General features: G+C 43.5%; 1 protein-coding gene across 4 annotated transcripts in view; it reads right to left on the bottom strand.

The window, feature by feature from the left end:
• Nucleotides 1-19,700, bottom strand: part of DENND5B (DENN domain containing 5B) — a 215,692-nt gene that overhangs the window by 3,598 nt on the left and 192,394 nt on the right. For all 4 annotated transcript variants that reach the window (XM_060245719.1, XM_060245721.1, XM_060245720.1 and 1 more), the window contains 5 exons: nucleotides 16,215-16,333; nucleotides 11,121-11,308; nucleotides 10,146-10,228; nucleotides 9,487-9,613; nucleotides 6,854-7,028 (listed from right to left, as the gene is read on the bottom strand). In XM_060245719.1, the coding sequence (XP_060101702.1) occupies nucleotides 6,854-7,028; nucleotides 9,487-9,613; nucleotides 10,146-10,228; nucleotides 11,121-11,308; nucleotides 16,215-16,333 (692 nt within the window). The remainder of the gene's footprint in view (nucleotides 1-6,853; nucleotides 7,029-9,486; nucleotides 9,614-10,145; nucleotides 10,229-11,120; nucleotides 11,309-16,214; nucleotides 16,334-19,700) is intronic.

Here is a 19,700-nt window from a genome sequence, read left to right as displayed (position 1 = left end):
AAGTCATGTGTGTTTTTGCAATTAATTCTATTGTTACAGGTTTTCTTAAAAGAGTTGAACGTAGCAGTTTCACACTAAGGTATTTTTTGCAATAGCTTTCAATTTTCTCTAACGTTTAAGGGAAGCACTTCATTATTAGCTGTATTTTTTGTGGAATCATTTCTGAAAGCGCTATTGATTTAAAGATGGCAAATTTGAAAGAAAAAAAAAGTACTACCATGATCTGATATATTTTTAAATTGGAGATGAGTATTGGTTGTTTAGTGGTTAAGAGTTATCTTGTTCTCTTATTGCTTTTTAGAGATACTTTGTTCCCTCTGCCACACTTTCTGATTTGTAAAATAGAATGCTGCAAGTTAAAGTCATTTTTGAAGCATGATAGTCAAGTTGTAGTCATGAAATTGTGTAGCATATCTGAAAATTTGCTGTTGCAATTTTTTTTAACTGTCTAATTGCCTAGTGCTGTATTGGTCCTATGATTGGCTGATATCTGTATTCTGGTAGGGATTTTCGTTTGAAAGATCTTTGTTGATACTTGATGTAGCACATGATACGATTGTAACTGACAAAACTACAATAAATACAAAGTGGGAAAAACCCCACAAACCATGGTTAAGGATGCAATCCTAAAGACATTTTCCTGGGAATAATCCCCTCTGAATAACACTGAACTTACTTCTGAATAGCCCTAATAAGCAATATTCCCATACCATTTCTTGCACCAACGCAGAGAAGTATCTGGACAGTTCTGAAGTATTTTTTGAAAAAATCCCAGAGTTTACATAATTAGATGTGCTAGCGCAAGAGTGCCCACACATCTGACTTGCCATTTTATGCTATGGAGGGTTGGGGAATCAGATTGGTGCTGAGATCTGGCATTATCTGAACACCTGGTAACCAATTTCAAAGCAAAGGAAAGTGCACCTATTTATCGATGGCCTTTCCCATGCATTTTCTGTGCTTTGATTTTTAGAAACAGTACAGAATGCCGCTATGCGAATTTTATGTGAATTGTAGTCTAAATTCTGAACTGCCTTTGCCCTACTAAAGGTTGTGTTTATGTTCCAAGTCATAAATTACACATAGTTCAAGTTAAATACAGGCTTCCACTGCTGAGAGCTTGTGGTTCTTCAAAGGAATGCACTAGAAATGTTATAAATGACATTTATGGAAGTTAAGTCATTGCTGGATATCCCATTTCCAAATATGAACACTTCAGTTTCAGTAAGTGCCTGCTGAATGTTATCTTCCAATCAGCTGTATAAGATGGGGCAAAAAGAGGACTTTTTAATAAGGTCTCACAACTATTTACTGCTTTTCTCTCCTCTGTTGAAAGAGGATCGCTCATCCAGTACTGAGAAACCAGTTTTAGACAGGGAAAATGTCATACAATCAGCCAGTGAAAGGACAACTCATTTAACAACTTCTAATGGCCTCACAGGGATGTGAATGCTGCTGGATAAAGTTGTCCCAAAAATACAAGGGAAGAGTACTTAAAAACGTAGTCTCATCACTTGCTCCAAAAAGTAGTACTTAAAAAAAAATTCTTTGCCATGAAAGTCATTATGAAGACATTCAGGAAGGAAATGTAAAAGAGAAGCTAAAGCAAAAAGGAAGCTTTTACTATGAGTTAAAAAACCCCTGAACACTTTTCCTGACATTTTGATCCCAATCAGACAATATTGTATACAACTGGAGAGATTCTTCATGTATGATCTTTGGTCAACCTCCCATGTTTTATAGGCACATCTTGCCGAGAAGCCAAGAATGCTGATGTAATCTGAATGCTGTGATCATAGAGCTATGGACTCAATTAAATTGCATTAAAGAAGAAGAAGATCATAGATTTATACCCCACCCTTCTCTCTGAATCTTGAGAGTCTCAGAGTGGCTCACAATCTCTTTTATCTTCCTCGCCCACAACAGACACCTTGTGAGGTAGGTGGGGCTGAGAGAGCTCTCCCAGAAGCTGCCCTTTCAAGGAAAGCTCTGTGAGAGCCATGGCTGACACAAGGCCATTCCAGCAGCTGCAAGTGGAAGAATGGGGAATCAAACCTAGTTCTCCCAGAAAAGAGTCCACACACTTAACCACTACACCGAACGGGCTCTCAAAATAGATAGTCCATATAATAAATAATTCAAACTGTATGGAGTAGCAAGGGGCAAGTTAGGGCAGTCACAAGGAAAAGGCTTGCCAAACTATTTCCAAGAGCTCAGCATGTTTACTTGAGTGCTAATTCTCCCAATGCAATGAGATAATTTAGAATGTATATAGTCAGATCCCTAGTGGACAAGGAACTACAGACAGAACTACCTCTCTGCTCATGGGAAAATAGCTGATCTTCGCAACAGCATAGCTGCCACATAGTATGGAGATGGCAGACAGTGCCACAAATTGCATCCTAGATCAACGAATAAGATATATATGAGTTCTGGAAAAGCAACAACATTGAGGACTGGAAGAAAGCTCTGCAGATTGTTCCAAGAAAAAAACCCCACAGGACAGAGGAAAGTCTTTCTACTCAAAGACTCATGAGGGGGGGAGGAATAAGACACAGGACATAATGACTTAATTGAAAATGCATGAAGGTCAAAAATGCGCAGACCATGTTGATTCCGTATAGAGGCAAATTAATGTTTTGGCAACATACACCATGAATGAGCTATCCATGGTGATGGTTAACTGTTCTGAGTTAACTGTTCAGGGGTTAGCCTTACAGTGGCTTTCCTCTTTCCTTGAAGAGGACAAAGGGTGGCGATTGGGGGAGAGCTGTCTCAGAGGCACTCACTTAATTGTGGGGTGCCTCAGGGGGCGGTTCTCTCTCCAATGTTATTTAACACCTATATGCGCCCCCTTGCCCAGATCGCCCGGGGACATGGACTGGGTTGTCACCAGTATGCTGATGACATCCAGCTCTATCTATTGATGGGTGGCCGGGCCGCCGATGCCCCTGTAGATCTGGGCCGGGCATTGCAAGCCGTGGCTGATTGGATCAAGCTGAGCGGGCTGAAATTGAATCCAGCGAAGACAGAGGTCCTTTGCCTAGGCCGCAGCAATCCGGAAGGAGGGATCCCCCTTCCAGCTTTTGACGGGGCGCCACTGGTACTAGTGCGTGAAGTCAGGAGCTTGGGAGTGCTACTGGAGTCTTCCTTGACAATGGAGGCCCAGATAGCTGCCACTGCCAAGTCCACCTTTTTTCTTCTTAGACGGGTGAGGCAGCTGGCCCCCTTCTTGGAACAGTGATCCATGCGACGGTAACCTCGAGATTGGACTACTGTAATGCCCTCTACATGGGGCTGCCCCTGTACCAAACGCGGAAACTGCAGCTAGTGCAGAACGCAGCAGCCAGGCTACTAGTGGGACTACCTCGGTGGGAACATGTGCGGCCTAGGCTGTGGGAACTGCACTGGCTGCCAATCGTATACCGGGTTCGTTACAAGGTGCTGGTTATCACCTTTAAAGCCTTCTATGGCCAAGGACCTGCCTACCTCAGGGACCGCCTCTCTCCATATGTTCCCCAGAGAGCACTGCGTTCCAGCTCACAAAATCTTTTGGAAATCCCTGGGCCTAAGGAGGCCAAACTTAAAACAACTAGGGAGCAGGCCTTCTCTGTAAAAGCGCCCCAATGGTGGAATCAGCTGCCGGAAGAGGTGCGGGCCCTACGGGATCTTAATCAGTTCTGTAGGGCCTGCAAAACTGCCCTCTTCCAAGGAGCCTTTTAAGATGGAACCAGAATTAATACTAAGCTGCCTTGGATAGACTGTAGCACCATTGTATTGTTTTAGCTTATTTTTAATATTAATTTATATATTGTATTTATACTGTTGATTGATTTTATCTGTTATTGTTATGCCATGATACTGTATCATGTTCTGTAAGCCGCCCTGAGCCTGCCTTGGCGGGGAGGGCGGGGTATAAATAAAAACTTATTATTATTATGAGTTGAGAAATTCCTGGAGATTTTGAGGCCAATGCTTGGGGAGGGTGGGGTTTGGGGGAGGGCAGGGACCACAATGCCATAGACTCCACTTTCCAAAACAGCCATTTTCTCCAGGGAAAGTAATCTCTGTAACCTGGAGACATTTCACATTGCTCTGCGCAGCACAGCCAATCCTGGTTGGGCTCGCTTCTTCTGCCCCCATCCTCCATTGTTTCCGATGGAGGGGGAAAGAAGGCATTTAAAAGGATCACAGTCTCTTTAAATGCCTTCTCCAAGCTGATAGTTCACTCCAAAGGCATTTATTTAAAAGGAATGAGAGTCCTTACAATACACTTTAACTGCAGTATCCAGCGGTTCTGGAAAATCCCAGGAGGGGGAGGGGTTTCAGCTCAGATAGACTGAATGTGCACCCCTGCTACACAGACTGACTTGACACTTAACTAGTTCATTCTTACATTTTTGACACTGTAATCCTCTTGTTTATTTTCTTAACTTTCATTGTCTCCAGATACATACAAAGAACATTTGCATCCAGGAAATGAACATGAGTATAACACTTTCCCTTTCCATTCCAAATAATTAATCTTTTCTGGTAAGGCCAACCCTTTTAATGTGCCACTGTTGAACATATGAAGCTGCCTTAAAGTCAGTACTGTCTACTCAGACTGGCAGCGGCTCTCCAGGGTCTCAAGCTGAGGTTTTTCATGCCTATTTGCCTGGATCCTTTTTAGTTGGAGATGCCAGGGATTGAAACTGGAACCTTCTGCTTACCAAGCAGATGCTCTACCATTGAGCCACCATCCCTCCCCTGTTGACATTCACAGTTCTCTGAGATATATAAACCTCAGTCTGGTTTCGTATTTCTCTGAAAGAAAACTTAAACCACATGGGATAATGCAACTTGATTTTTTAAATCTTACACAGAATAGCAAACAAATATAAAGCCCCCCCCTCTTATTTTAGGCGCTTTCTTCAACATACTTTAACTTACAAAACCAACAGACTTATTTGCAGCTGCAACTCTGAGCAATGCAAGTTTTGGTCACATGATTTCAAGTATCTGACAGGTAATTTGAAATTATATCTGTTACTGTCTGTCTAAACTAGCCAGTTTTGTAAAATAATACTTTTGATTACTTGAAGTTAAATACGAGTTACAAGACAACCTTGGAATCAATGAATTCTAACTTGTCTTAAATGAAAATAGAATTATGTCCTAGATTTGAGGCAGCATGGCATTTAATCACAAAAAGATTGTTACTTTCTGCTCTTTTGCACAGTAAGACTGGTAACACTGAACTCTCTTACATTATAAAATGCATGCTACAAAGTTGGATGACATTATTAAAAAGAAGCCACCTACATATATGTACACTGCCAGTTCTAATTGCAGTAATTTAACTTGCAATGCGTTTGTTGGGGCTTATTAGGTTTCATAAGAATATATATCCCCTGGGGGTTATTTTTATTAACCAGTCAAAGTCAGTAACAACATTAATTCAAAGGTTCAGGTTGCTCAATTTCTTTAGGTGTTTTTCTCTCTGTACTGAATGTGCTAACGTGTACAATTGAAATTGATTGGGCGCAGGATTTAAAAGCAAATTACTCAGATATTCCAAAGAACCAATGCAAAATATTAAATTGGATATGAATTAGAAGTATAATATAAGCTTGCATGGGAAAGGAATTTTGTTATAGCCATGTCAGATATTTAGAATAGATAATGGTTAAGGTAGTACATAAGTTTGGATCGGTATGTGATACTATTTATTTTGTAATGAAAATTTCTATTAAAAATAAAAGTAGAGAATCACTGGTTGGAAGAAGATCATAACTGACACTGTAATAGCAATTCTATGTTCTGCCACAAAAACTGTTTTAGCAAGATCATGGAAAAATAACCAAATACCTTACAGAATGGCTTAAAAAACAACTGATTTCTGTATGATGAAAAAATAGCTCTCAACATAAATCTAAAACAGGGAATTTATACATCTAATTTTGATTCGATCTGGTTTCGCTTTATAACATATCTCAGCCCTGGACAATCCATTGTGGTTATTTAATTTGGCTAAGACAATTAATCATACTTGTTTGAAATTTCTGTATAACCCTCCCAATAAGGCTTTGTATTACCACTCAATCATCTATTGTTCATGTCATTGTGTTATTTACATTGTGAGTTTAATTTTATCATTGAAAAAATAAATTAAAAAGTATTTTTTAAAAAATTATGTGGAGATCAGCATCTTTTTGAGAGCTGGAGGCTTCCTCTGGGAAAACTGGGGTAACCCAGAAATTAAAAGCCCATGCTCCATAAACAGTGCTGGATCTGAAGATGGAGAAACGTCGACTGCAGGGTGACATGATAGAGGTTTACAAGATTATGCATGGGATGGAGAAAGTAGAGAATGAAGTACTTTTCCTCCCTTTCCTGCAGTACAAGAACTCGTGGGCATTCAATGAAATTGCTCAGCAGTAGGGTTAGAACGGATAAAAGGAAGTACTTCTCCACCCAAAGTATGATTAACACATGGAATTCACTGCCACAGGACTTGGTGGCGGCTATAAGCATAGCTAGCTTCAAGAGGGGATTGGATAAGCATATGGAGCAGAGGTTCATCAGTGGCTATTAGCCACAGCATATTATTGGAACTATCTGGGACAGTGATCCTCTGTATTCTTGGTGCTGGGGGGGGGGGCAAAGTGGAAGGGCTTCTAGCCCCACTTGTGAACCTCCTTTTTTTGGCCACTGTGTGACACAGAGTGTTGGACTGGATGGGCCATTGGCCTGATCCAACATGGCTTCTCTTATGTTCTTATGTTAACCCGGGTTCAAAATCTTACTTCATGTGGGATGACAGGGCAACAATTTGGAATGAATGGCAAATACATGAATGGCAAACACGTACCGAGTTCCAAGGCAAATAAGAATCTGGAACTTGCCATCCTTCCCTATGTTGCGTGGAGCTGTGTTGATGGCGTTGACATAGCGGCAGAATGTTGTGTAGGAGGATTTCTGGAGCAGCACATCTTCTTCGCTGTCTCCAACTTGGTCTGTGGTCTCAAAGTAGGCAACGGCTTTCTCTGAACAGGAAGGGGAGGTAAAAATGAAAACGCTTTATTGGCAATAAATGATAGCCTTTTGGCCCACAGCACCTGAGAACTGGATGTTATGGCAGGCACAGCTATTGACCGATAGTAGCCCAGTCTTTTATAATTTCTTATCCCATAACATTTAGGCCAGGAGTCCCCAATCTTTTTGAGCTTGTAGGCACGTCTACAATTTTGACACAGGGTGGTGGCCCAATCTCAAAATGGCTGCCACAAGAGGCAGAGCCAATCACAACTATCAGAGAGTGAGGTCATGCATAATTCTAATCCTAACTCTTCAACATTTCAGTCAGAAGTTGTGTTGAATAGGATCAGGGCTTTTTTTGTAGCAGGAACTCCTTTGCATATTAGGCCACACACCCCTGATGTAGCCAATCCTCCAAGAGTTTACAAGGCTCTTAGTACAGGGCCTACTGTAAGCTCCAGGAGGATTGGCTACATCGGGGGGGGGGGTGGCCTAATATGCAAAGGAGTTCCTGCTACAAAAAAAGCCCTGAATAGGATGTCTTTTAAGATTAGTATATTTTAAAAAAAAATTGCTGCATACACACAGCTTAATTTTATTAATATGTTGATTCCTGTACTGTGGTTTTTAAAAATCTGCACAGCCAATCAGATCTGCAATAGCTAATCACCTGCCTTATTGGGCAAAAGCCCTACTTCCTAAAAACACTTGACAAGCGCCAGGAAAGGTGTCAGTGGCGACTACGGTGCCCACAAGCACCCCAATGGAGACCCTGATCTAGGAGTACAACATGCAGTGTGTCGTCACACTGCAAATTTATCTATTTCTCTAAGTAGCAGTCAATGTACTGGGAAAACTCACACACTGTCAAATCATGTGTCTTGTACCACCCAATACTACCAAGGAGAGGGACTGCTGTTTTTAGTAGCACCCTTGAATGTATTGTCACATCTGCCTTCAACCCAAATTAGCTTTTCTAATGCATGACTGAAGGAATAAACACCCACCCACACAAGAGTGTAGTTCTCAGTATTACAAGGTTTGATCGCTGAAGTGCTCAGAGCAAAGACAGCAGTTTATTTTCTGTGCAGCTTTTGTTACACTTTGAAGCAAAAAACAAAAACCCTAACTCAGGTTGACACTGACCAAGTTAAAACAGATACAAACATATGCTGTGTAATTCTGTGCGGATCAGATTTCAAAATAAGAACCTGGCAGCTGCAACTGGTTCAAAATGCCTTTCATAGTCTCAACGGGTGGAATAATCCCGGACACGGCTTTTTTTTTGTAGCAGGGACTCCTTTGCATATTAGGCTACACCCTCCTGATGTAGCCAATCCTCCAAGAGCTTACAGGGCTCTTCTTACAGGGCCTACTGTAACTCTTGGAGGATTGGCTACATCAGGGGAGTTTAGCCTAATATACAAAGGAGTTCCTGCTACAAAAAAGCCCTGGTCCCAGACATTTAAGAATGTTTACTTCAGAGGAACACATAGGCATTTAAAATTATATACTTGTGCATTAAGTACCACATCCTGGCAACTGCCTTAGCTTTCCCTCGCATTTAATAAGTAACTATTCTGTTATTTAGCTATTAGTTTCTTGAGTGACATCTTGGCCTGCTCTGAACCAGTTAATTTACAGTCTCAAAATGCATTCCTAAAGCACTGAGACATAGTAGCTTTGAACCCAGAAGTAATTACCACCTTGAAAGCTTTCATGGTGGAAAAAGTGTTCTTTATGTTCTACCGCTTTACACCAGCATACAAGTTTAGAAGTTTATTGCACAAAAGTGCAGTTCTGGTATGGAGAGCAGCCTGTTTCAAGAATCAACTCGTGTCGCGCAGGTCCTGAACGCAATGAACCACACCAAAAAGGCATCGTACAAGTTAGCATAGATATGGCTGTCTCAAGACAAATTGGTGCCCAATGAAGAACAATAAGAACCAGCTCCTATTCAAGGTCATCTCCATTTTACTCAATGGGATTTATTTTTTTTTAAAAAGTGTTCTTAGGAATGCAGGCCCACATTCCATCCCTTCTCCTTGGTGGTAAAGATGTCATAATAGATAGACTATCTCCTGCCTGAGGGGGGCCCCATCACTTTACTGAATGTTTGGGCCATCAATGAATTAATGCAATTTTTTTCTTCAAGTTTAATACATGCTGGAAATCAGTTTCACCAGTACCAGCTATAATGCAAATAGAATGGAAAACTAGACCAGGCTAGCCCAATCTCATCAGATCTTGGAAGCGAAGCAGGGTCACCCTTGGCTAGTATTTGGATGGGAGACCTCTAAGGAATATCAAGGTTGTGACGCAAAGGAAGGCAATAGCAAACTACCTCTGAATGTCTCTAGCCTTGAAACCGCCCAAAGATTGCCATAAGTCAGTTGTGACTTGTGGCAAGTAAAAAAAACATATACGGAAAAGCAGGGTCTGTGCCCTGAAAACCATGCTGATTACCTATGAAGTCCCAGATGAAGACGTTTTTATGGAATATACGAGCAGACTTGAAACCGTGGTGGAAAACCTGCTCCAGTGCCACAACCAGGCCATTTTCTCCACACAACAGAACAGTGAGACTTCCCCTCTGCAGAAGGAGAAAGGGTGTTTGAAAGCATTTCACGTATCAACATGCATTTTTTTTAAAACACGCACTTCTGATTTAATGATGCTGCTCAACACATTTTCTAAGTGAGTCTCTGCATCTTTCCGTTATTATTTCAAGGCAGAAAAACTTCCACCCTGGATTCCAGGACACAGCAATGATCTGGCAACAACTGCTGTGCAAAAGAGCACAGAGGCCTGTTTTGGGGCCACTGATATTGGAAGAAACATTCTGGGAAGAAAGCTTGGCCAGTGACTGGGGAGCACACCCTCTCCCTGTGCTTGTAAGTGGCTTTATTTGGGGGCCATCCTCTTGAAGGGAAGTGCTAGGATGTTCTGAAGCTGGCTCTGCACAGATTAAGTGTGAAAGCACTAAACCCATGAAGAACCACCGTTGGTGCAGAAAGTCAAGAAAGGGAGCCATAGCCGTCACTGATCCAGATGTTTTGCTCTTGGGCAATATGCGAGAGCTGGGTTTCAGGATATACATGCAGCAACAGTGCTCCAGAAGATACCTCTTTCTCCGGTTTGTGAAAGTGTTTCACGATATTGTTCACAGCTTCCCCAATTCCCTCTTGGATCTGGCCTGCATTGGGTTCTAAACATTTAAAAAGTTGAGAGTAAAGGAGGGTGTTACACTGGCCAAATTGCAAATTCCATGCATTTTAGGAAGACATACTGCCCTAACACAGACTTGCTAGCAATAGAGCAATTAACAGACATTTTTTGCCTCATTCTCCCATTCTGACATGTTACTGCTTTATCAGTTTCCCAAGCAAATGCTATCCAGACTAAATGTTCCTTCAGTTTGTTAATTTCACTATTTTGCCATTGGATTCTAAATTTGTACCACTTTGCATTCTTAACCAATGCCCACCAGCTATAAGTAGCTCTGCTCACTGTACTCCATTCCATTGTCTGATGAAGTATGCATGCATACGAAAGCTTACATTCTGAATAAAACTTTGTTGGTCTTAAAGGTGCTACCAGACTCCTACTTTGTTCTACTGCTTCAGACCAACATGGCTGCCCACCTGGAACCTTTAAGCAAGACTTATGGAACCACGAGGCCTGGGAACATTGCATTTTCTTAAAACTTGTGTCACCAGTCTTCTCACAAATAAATATACATTCATCAAAGCAATCACAACATCAGTGGTCCAAACTTTGAAATACTGAATATTCTGAAATTGGCAAGTTGGGTTATCTCCGCTTTTTGCAGGGATGCGTTTATCAACATGCAGGAAAAAACTGCATAGGCAGAAGATTAAAGCCCATCTTGCAAGCAGAAAAATGTGTCCATCTTGTGGACAAAAGCTGAAAAGGGACTGTTTCCCGACAGTCATACTACTTGATACCACTAGCCAGGGCTTTTTGGGTGGGGGGGGGAAATCTAACAGGAACTCATTTGCATATTAGGCCAAACACCCCGACATCACCATTGTTCCTGCTCAAAAAAAGTCCTGCCACTAGCAGAAGTTGGACCTTACTTGTATTTTTCCCTGTGAGGGTTGTGATGCTCAGTCGCCGAGCCGTAGTTGGGGATTTCTGCTGTGGGGGGGTTCGGCACTGCTTCCCTAGATCCTCGTCGGATGTGGACGACACCAGCTCTCCTATAAGGATCCTCTCCAGGCTGCCATCATCCACTCCCTTTCCCAGCCACCTCCCACACGGGAACCTGAAGTGTCGCACAAGTACAAAAGGGAGCTACATTTAAGATTGTGTTTTCCTAAAAAGAAAAGACTGGCTCATGCAAGCTTCTACTTGAAAACAAAAGCACATTCTTTTGTTTCAAGTCATCCGAGCCCTGCAATCCATATACATGACATCAGTGCAGAGCCAGTACAGTCTGCAGAGTTGTAAGTGTTGGACTTTGAGAACACATTTTGGAAGGGAGAGGCCCCGACCTGAGCGCTGGCTCCTATGTTCAGGCCCGGCGCTAGGAGTTCTGGTGTCCCAGGCTGAACCCTTTGCCTCCCACCCCCTCCTAGGCTTTGACATCATCGAGCCACACGCACTTCACGCGAACGCTCAGCCTGCCCCTCTCCCGCTTCAAAGGGAGTCAGGAAGAGGCTGTGACCTTCTTTCTTGTGGAGAAAGAAGGAGGTGGCCTCTTTCCGGGTCCCTCTGAAGCTGGAGAGGGCCGGGCAAGGGGCAAGGTGGGCTGAGCCGCGAGTTCTTAAATAAAGAATGTGCCGCCCACCCTGCCCCTTGCCTGGCCCTCTCCAGCTTCAGAGGGACCTGGGAAAAGGCTGCCTCCTTCTTTCTTGCTTCTTCCCGGCTCCCTCTGAATTGGGAGAGGGCTGGGCAAGGGATGTTCGGGTCAGTGTGAGGAGGGATGGGGAGGGGGTGCCTGCCCTTGTGGCAAGGTGGCGCCCCAGGTGGCTGCCTACTTTGCCGACCCCCACACGCCGTCCCTGCCTATGTTTCAGTTCAATCCCTGCCTTGGTTAGTTGGAGCCAGGGCAGGCCTTTTCCTCGCCAAGTCCCTAGAACAGGGGTCTGTCTGCAACCTATGGCTCCAGAGCCAAAATTAGGCTCTGTAGAGACCCCAATATAGCTGGCTCGAGGTCGACTCAGCCTTCCATCCTTCCGAGGTCGGTAAAATGAGTACCCAGCTTGCTGGGGGGGAAGTGTAGATGACTGGGGAAGGCAGTGGCAAACCACCCCATAAAAAGTCTCCCAAGAAAACGTCATGAAAGCAATGTCACCCTGGAGTCGAAACGACTGGTGCTTGCACAGGGGACTACCTTTACCTTTTATGGCTCTTTTAAAAAGAAGATGAAATATTTATGTTAAGGTGTACTGGAGGGGTAGGCAGAAGGCTGGGAGGGAAGGCAGCACGGCATAGCCGGATTGTGTCAGATCTCGGAAGGTAAACAGGGTCGGTACTTGGATGGAGGGGGCACTGAGTAGGGCTCCACAGGGGGAAAGGCACTGGCAATCCACTTCTGCTTCTCACTTGCCTTGAAATACCTTTGCTGGGGTGTCCATAGGTAGGCTGTGATTTGATGGCACATACATATATATATAGGTGAAGGCTAAAATGCCCAGTATATGAAGGAAATGGAAGGAAAAGATTCTTATGCGATTAAACTGCTTCTTAAAGATGCATTACGGACAGGGAAATGACAGAGGGGAACAACTGCCAGTAATCCAAGTGCAAACCTCATGCAGATCTATGCATGTGCACTAAAACACCAACAGGGAATGCTTATTTGTCTATATACTACTGCTTCTATTGTGTGTGCTGCTCCCTAATGGTCATAGTTGGATTACAGACTTTTTCCATGATGGGTCTAGTCTACTGGTCTACCACAGTGGATGCAGAGGGTACCTTTACAGACTACATTTAGGAAGGCACAATGGTAAACGGTTTCAATAGATTTGGCCATGTTTAACTCTGCATGTGTTTCTTTTTTTAATATTCTGCACATTTCTAAACATTTAATTTGTAATGTAATTTCATCTGTGTTTGAATGTTGCTAATTGCACCGTTATTATTTGTGTCCTTGCAACCTGGTTGGTGTACTGGTAGCCACCTTGAGTCCATGGAGATGAAGAGGGATAAAAATGTTTTAAATAAATAATGGAAAACTTGCAATCAATACTCCCGCCAAACTGTGGAGTCTTGTGCGCAAAAATTCTACTTTGTGAGCTATTAGAATTAAAGTTGTGAGCTACTGCATAAATTAGTTTGCTTTGGGGCCATTTTTCCTGAGCTAAGACAAAAATGTGTGAGCTGGAGACTAAAAAAACTGTGAACTAGTTCACAGTCTTCTCAGCTTAGGGGAAACATTGCTTGCAACCACTCAGTGTTTGGGCTGAGCAAACCTTAGAGCAAGGGTGTCAAACTCATTTGTATGAGGGCCGGATCAGACATAAATGAGACCTTGTTGGGCCGAGCCATGTCAGGCTGGGCCATGTATGTACCTATTTAAGATTAGGTAGCAGAGATATAAACTTTATAAAGGACACAGACAGACACAATTAAAGGTTTCGTTTAAAAAAACTTCAAATAAAACATGCTTAAAACATTAGCACTCATTGGTCTAAGAAGTGGTTTCTTTGTATCTCTCCCATGGGATCCAGGGAACTCAGCAAAGGAAGCTCTGGCTCTTTCCTTCCTTCCCCAGAGGATGAGGAGGGAGAGGAGTCTCAGCCAATAGAAGGAAGAGAGGCTTGGCTCAGTAGCTCTGCTGTGGAATTGAGAGAACCTGGCAAAACAAGCTCTCCCTTCCCCTTTCCTCCCCAAGGAGACTCAGCCAATGGAGAAAAAAGAGCTTTTGCCCTGTAGCTCCTGTGCGATTGAGCAAATCTTGCTAAGCAAACTGTTATGCAGAAAGAAGCAAGAGAGAGAGAGAAGGAAGCAGATGATAGCCAGTTGCTCGGAGGCCTGATAGAAGCCCTCCGAGGTCCTGATTTGGTCCCCCAGACTGCATGTTTGACATCCCTGCCTTTCAGTTTCTTAATCAACGTGTCAGTTACCAGTAATGCAACATCCCAATTACGTGTCAGTTACCAGTAATGCAACACCCCAATTACTAGCAGCACTAAATTGTGTATTTTCATTTCTATAAATAGGCTGTCTTGTAGTGGCTCTTTGTTGACCTTTTGCTCTCAGTTTTGATGTTGTTGGGCTTTTTAATTATTAAAGGTTGCTGATCCAAGTCCTGGTCTCAGTCAGAATTGAGTTTGATGGAACTGGGGATTCCTAGAGCAGAGTGGCTTTCAAGATCATTATTTCAATACTTGTTCCAAAATCCTGCTTTCTAAAGCAGCAAAAGAATTTTCTTGACATTTCAGGTCTAGCCCTTGTGCTAATATTTATCTTCGTACTTCTTTCCTAGGGCACTACATGCTGACATCAAATATTCTTACATTTGACAAAACATCCAGTAATTTTGTAGAACAGCAAGCTTTCAGCAAAAAAGCTTCAGGCCAGGAATCTGAACGCTGTCTGCTTGCTTTGCAATTGTACGGCAGTTTCAACTACATACAGCAACAACAAAAAAGAACATCCTTGATACTCCAGCTTGGGACAACATTTTAATATTTTAAAAAGTTTAAAACATTTTTTTTTAAATTTAGAGTATAAAGGGGGGAAAGTGCTGCATATATGAAGAGAAAGAGAAGAGCCAGTCTAGTGTAGTGGTTAGAGCAGGGGTGGACAAACTTGCTTAATGTAAGAGCCACACAGAATAAGTAAATATGTCAGATGTTTGAGAGTTGGGAGGAAGGAAGGGAGGGAGGGAGGGAGGCTTGGATAAGTGATTAAGAGAGAAATGCCTTCTTCAAGCTGGTCATTGAGGTGGTAGGGGCTTCAAGAGCCACACAATATGTATGAAAGAGCCACATGTTTGGCCACCCCTAGGTTAGAGCATCAGACTAGGAACTGGAAGGGCCAGATTCAAATACCTACTCAGCCTTGAAACTCTTTCTTTCAGCCTGACCTACACCTCATAAGGTTGTTGTGGGAACAAATGAGGGGAAAGGACAGTGTTGCACTTCCCTGTAATCTTCTGTGCAGACACACATTGGGACTGTGCATGCACAGGCCAGCCATGGACCTTTCTAGCTTTTAAAAAACTCCAATGTGGGGTGGCCCACCTCCTAGGAGGCAGCGCTTGCACAGCTTTTCCTGCTGATAGTGTCACGTGCTCTTGGAGTGGGCTGCCCCCTTCCCTCAGTTCCTGCCTAGCCGCTGCAAGAAGTGGATACCTTTCTAGTTAGCTCGTTTGCAGCAGCAGCCTATGGAGGAAAGAGCAGCATAAACCACTGTGAGCTTCTTGACAGAAGGCTGGGACAGAAGACACAGTCTGGCAAGTGTTTTTGTGTGGAGCCTGAAGGCTTCAATGAGGCTGTTTACAGATACTCAAGGGAGCATAAGAAGAACTTTATGAGCTATCAAAGCAACTGTCTGTCCTTAGGATGAGCAAATCCTGCCTCACATTAAAGGAGTGGGAGGATAAAAGTAATTAATAGCCAGCTGCAAACCTTTCCAGACTTCTGTTATGAAGGCAACAGTTGGGCAAAAGGAATGTTTGTTACATGTGTGGCCTATCAGAATCTATAAAGGGAAATTAGCAATTTACAGGCTCCCAGGAAATTATGGCCATTATTTCTGTATTTCTTTGTGGTCTTTTGAAGTTTTGTGAAATACAACATTTGAAACACTGAGACTTTTGAAGATCTGAAATTACAGTGGTTTTTTTTAAGTTGTTCTTTTTAAGCAGTACATGTATCCATAATCAGGCTATTACATTTGTTAATTTATTTGCAGTGCAAATTAAAAGTAAGAAATAAATCTATGTAGGGCTTTTTTGTAGCAGAAACTCCTTTGCGTATTAGGCCACACACCCCTGATGTAGCCAATCCTACAAGAGCGTACAGGGCTCTTAGTACAGGGCCAAGGAAGATTGGCTACATCGGTGTGTATGTGTGTGGTCTAATATGCAAAGAAGTTCCTGCTACAAAAAAGTGTCCATATTCATATATTTAACACCACAGTTTCTAATCAAGGAAGGCTGAGCTCAGTCATGCTGGCCTTCCACAGAAATACTCAGCTGAATGTCCTCTACTTACTTATAGGTATGTCCCGTGATCTCATTCCTGACCATGACACAATCCACCAGCCATTTGGCTAACAGCCCTGAGTTGTCATGTCCTAATTGAACAGTGGTTAATTTCCCCAAGTTCTGGCACTGTAGAAAGAGAGAGGGAGAAAAAATTAAGCTCAAAATAATTCTAGAAATTAAAACATACAGGAAAAAATGCTGCATTTTTGTGCTCAAAGAGGCAAACACAGCAGTCTTTACTCCCCCGAGCTTTAAAGCTGGCACATGTCGATTATAAACAGACAACTGTGGGCTTGTAAGCCCCCCCCTCCCCCCCGTTCTCACCAGGCCCAATGCAACTCTTGGGCCCTTCCAACCACCACCAGATGTAGGTGCATTCTCTGTAAAATTAACACACACCTATTTTTTTAAAAAAATATTTTTCTGCAAACTTGGGGGTAATCCCAAGAAAAATCTGTTTTAGGTAAGAGTGGCCCCAATGCACAAATTTAGGTATCCACAGATGGGGGATCTGTTTCACACTTGAGAAACAGATATATAGATTCATCGTGGCCAACTGTGGTCCGGTGTACATGTGGATACTTGTCACCTGTGAATGAACTGCTGCAATCATTACCACCATGGGTCAACCAGTCATCCCAACTGACATCGCCTCAGCGACAACACTTCTCTGTGGTGTCTACTCACAAGTAGAAATGCCAGTCAGCAAGGTACAGTCTGCATGCTGTACACACTTCGAACAACCTACGTGTGTATAGGATCAGGCCTTTAAGGACAGCAGCTGCATATGTAAATCAACTAATTGCATTTGAAAGGATATTGACGTTTCATCAGTCATACGATGATGGGCTGTTCACAAGTGCCAGTTGTGACTTGGTGCTGCAAGAAAGCAGGCCAAGAGTATGCCTGTATGAACCAGCTACCCGTGGGTGTGGAAAATGCATTTCTCGGTTATACAGAGCAATTCTTTAGGGGGGAGGAAGAAGAAGATGATGATATTGGATTTCTATCCCGCCCTCCACTCCGAAGAGTCTCAGAGCGGCTCACAATCTCCTTTACCTTCCTCCCTCACAACAGACACCCTATGAAGTGGGTGGGGCTGGAGAGGGCTCTCACAGCAGCTGCCCTTTTAAGGACAACCTCTGCCAGAGCTATGGATGACCCAAGGCCATGCTAGCAGCTGCAAGTGGAGGAGTGGGGAATAAAACCCAGTTCTCCCAGATAAGAGTCCACACACTTAACCACTACACCAAACTGGTGCTGAAAGGAAACAGAATCCTGAACAGCATATAAGGAAGCTTTCAAAAATCACATGATTACATACATAGAGAGGAAATCTAGACTGACAATAAGCCACACCAATTTGCAGGGTCAAACAATTGGCTTTGGAGGCCTTCTGCTTTTGTTGATTCTAACCCAAAACTCGCTACACTTTCAATTTGGTGCTGTCAAGTCACTTATGGCCCCATAGGCTTTTCAAGGCAAGGGTGGGGGTTTGCCATTGCTTGACTCTGTATAGTGGCCCTGGACTTCCTTGATGGTCTCCTATCTAAGTACTAGCCGGAGCTGATCCTGCTTAGCTTTCAAAACAGGGCTAGCTTGGGCCATCCGGGTCAGTGTGCATTTTCACTAGAAGAGGTTTAAGGGAGTCTCCGCTGAATTTGAGCTCCATTGTCGAGACAAACTGGAAATCTCATATTGAGAAGCACATTGTATGCATTCTTCAGTGTGCACGTAATGTTATTAGATAACAACTGGTAAATTGAGAAATGCTAAAATACACAGAGCTGAACCGCAGACTGATCAGGTTCCATGAGTCTGTCCCACTGTCAGCTGCTGTAAGGGAAAGCACCTTTCATGCTTCCTTCAGTTATATTCATGGACACTGCAGCAGTTGCACAAAATCAATCATCACTAGAAAAGGCAGCCCTGTAAACATGGGGGATAGGGGGGTGAGAGAGATCTTCAGCTTGTACTTATTGCTTTTGTATAAACAATATGCCTTTACGGAGACGACAAAGAAATAAAGCTTCTCTTTTGCCCCAAGGATGTCACATGGTTCTGCCAGGGAGCAACCCAAGTTTCTTTGACCAGTGGTGAGTGAAAATGTTTTTAAATTAGATTTATTTCTATTTCCACAAGGTGCGTGCTTTCAACAAGATGTGTTAAACGCACACCAAGGTCACGCTCAGATCTCACGAACAAATCTCTGCCTGTGTTGAATACAGCTGCTTCTTGCAATCCTATGCATGCAGCGTGATTAGAGGCTTCCTGGTTTTGAGAAGCTTTGAATCAGTCAGCATTAACTTCCTATTGGCAGAACAGCTGAATGCAGGTATCTCGGGAAACTGCAGCTGGTTTCCTCTCGAGAAAACAGCATTCTATGCTGGGATTAAACTACGGTTTAGAACAGGGGTGGCCAAACCTGCTTAAGTAGGTTTCCCAAATCCCCCCCCAGGCGGGGGACCCCCGATTTGGAGCCTCCTCCCCCCACTCGGCAAAAATCCAGAAAGCGGGGGGAATGGCGGCCCTTCCCACACAGCCTAGATCCTAGCAGCTTCTCCTCTCCCCTTCCCACCGATCCCTGATGCTTCTCCTCCTCCCTTCCTTTCCCTTCTCACCTCGGATTGCAGCAGCTTCTTCTTGCCCCTCCCCTCCCCACCCAGTTCCATCGCAGCAGCCGGAGCTTTCCCAGGCTGCTTCCTGCCCCGCCCCAAAGGACCACGTGCCTTTGCACCTCCAGAGGTGGTGAAAGGCTTCAACTTTCTGTGTCTGTGTCTTTGTTGCTGTGAAGAAGCTGGCTGGTGAGTAGAGAGCCAATCCCCTACATCAGATTTGCGAGAAGGGTGTGTGTGTGGAGGAGAGGGAAATGTCTTCATTATTCCCTATGTGGAATATTTCTCATAGGGTATAATGGGGAATTGATCTGGAGGTTTCGGGGGCTCTGGGGGAGCTATTTTTTGAGGTAGAGGCATCAAATTTTCAGTATAGTATCTAGTGCCTCTCCCCAAAATACCCTCCAAGTGGGTCCAGTTCTATGAGCCCCAAAAGAAGGTGCACCTATCCTTCATTATTTCCTATGGAAGAAAGACATTTTAAAGGGTGTGCTCTCCCTTTAAATGCGATGACCAGAACTCCCTTGGAGTTCAATTATGCTTGTCACACCCTTGTTCCTGGCTCTGCCCCAATGTCTCCTGGCTCCACCCCCAAAGTGCCCAGATATTTCTTGAATTGGACTTGGCAACCCTATGCTTAAGAGCCACATAAAATAAACATCAAATGTTTGAGAGCTGCAAGACAAGACGGACGGAAGGCAAATAGATGGGGGAGGGAGGTGGAAAGAAAGCAACTTTAAATGCATTCTTCAAACCACCAGCTGGCTGGGCTTGGATAAGTGATTTAAAGAGAGAAATGCCTTCTCCAAGCCAGCCAACAGAGTTGGTGGGGGCTTCGAGAGCTGCACAATATGTGTGGAAGAGTCACATGTGGCTCC

Source organism: Heteronotia binoei, chromosome 8 (genome assembly GCF_032191835.1).
Source record: "Heteronotia binoei isolate CCM8104 ecotype False Entrance Well chromosome 8, APGP_CSIRO_Hbin_v1, whole genome shotgun sequence".
Taxonomy (NCBI): domain Eukaryota; kingdom Metazoa; phylum Chordata; class Lepidosauria; order Squamata; family Gekkonidae; genus Heteronotia; species Heteronotia binoei.
The sequence above is the reverse complement of the archived record's forward strand: the minus strand, read 5'-3'. Positions and strand labels throughout refer to the sequence as shown.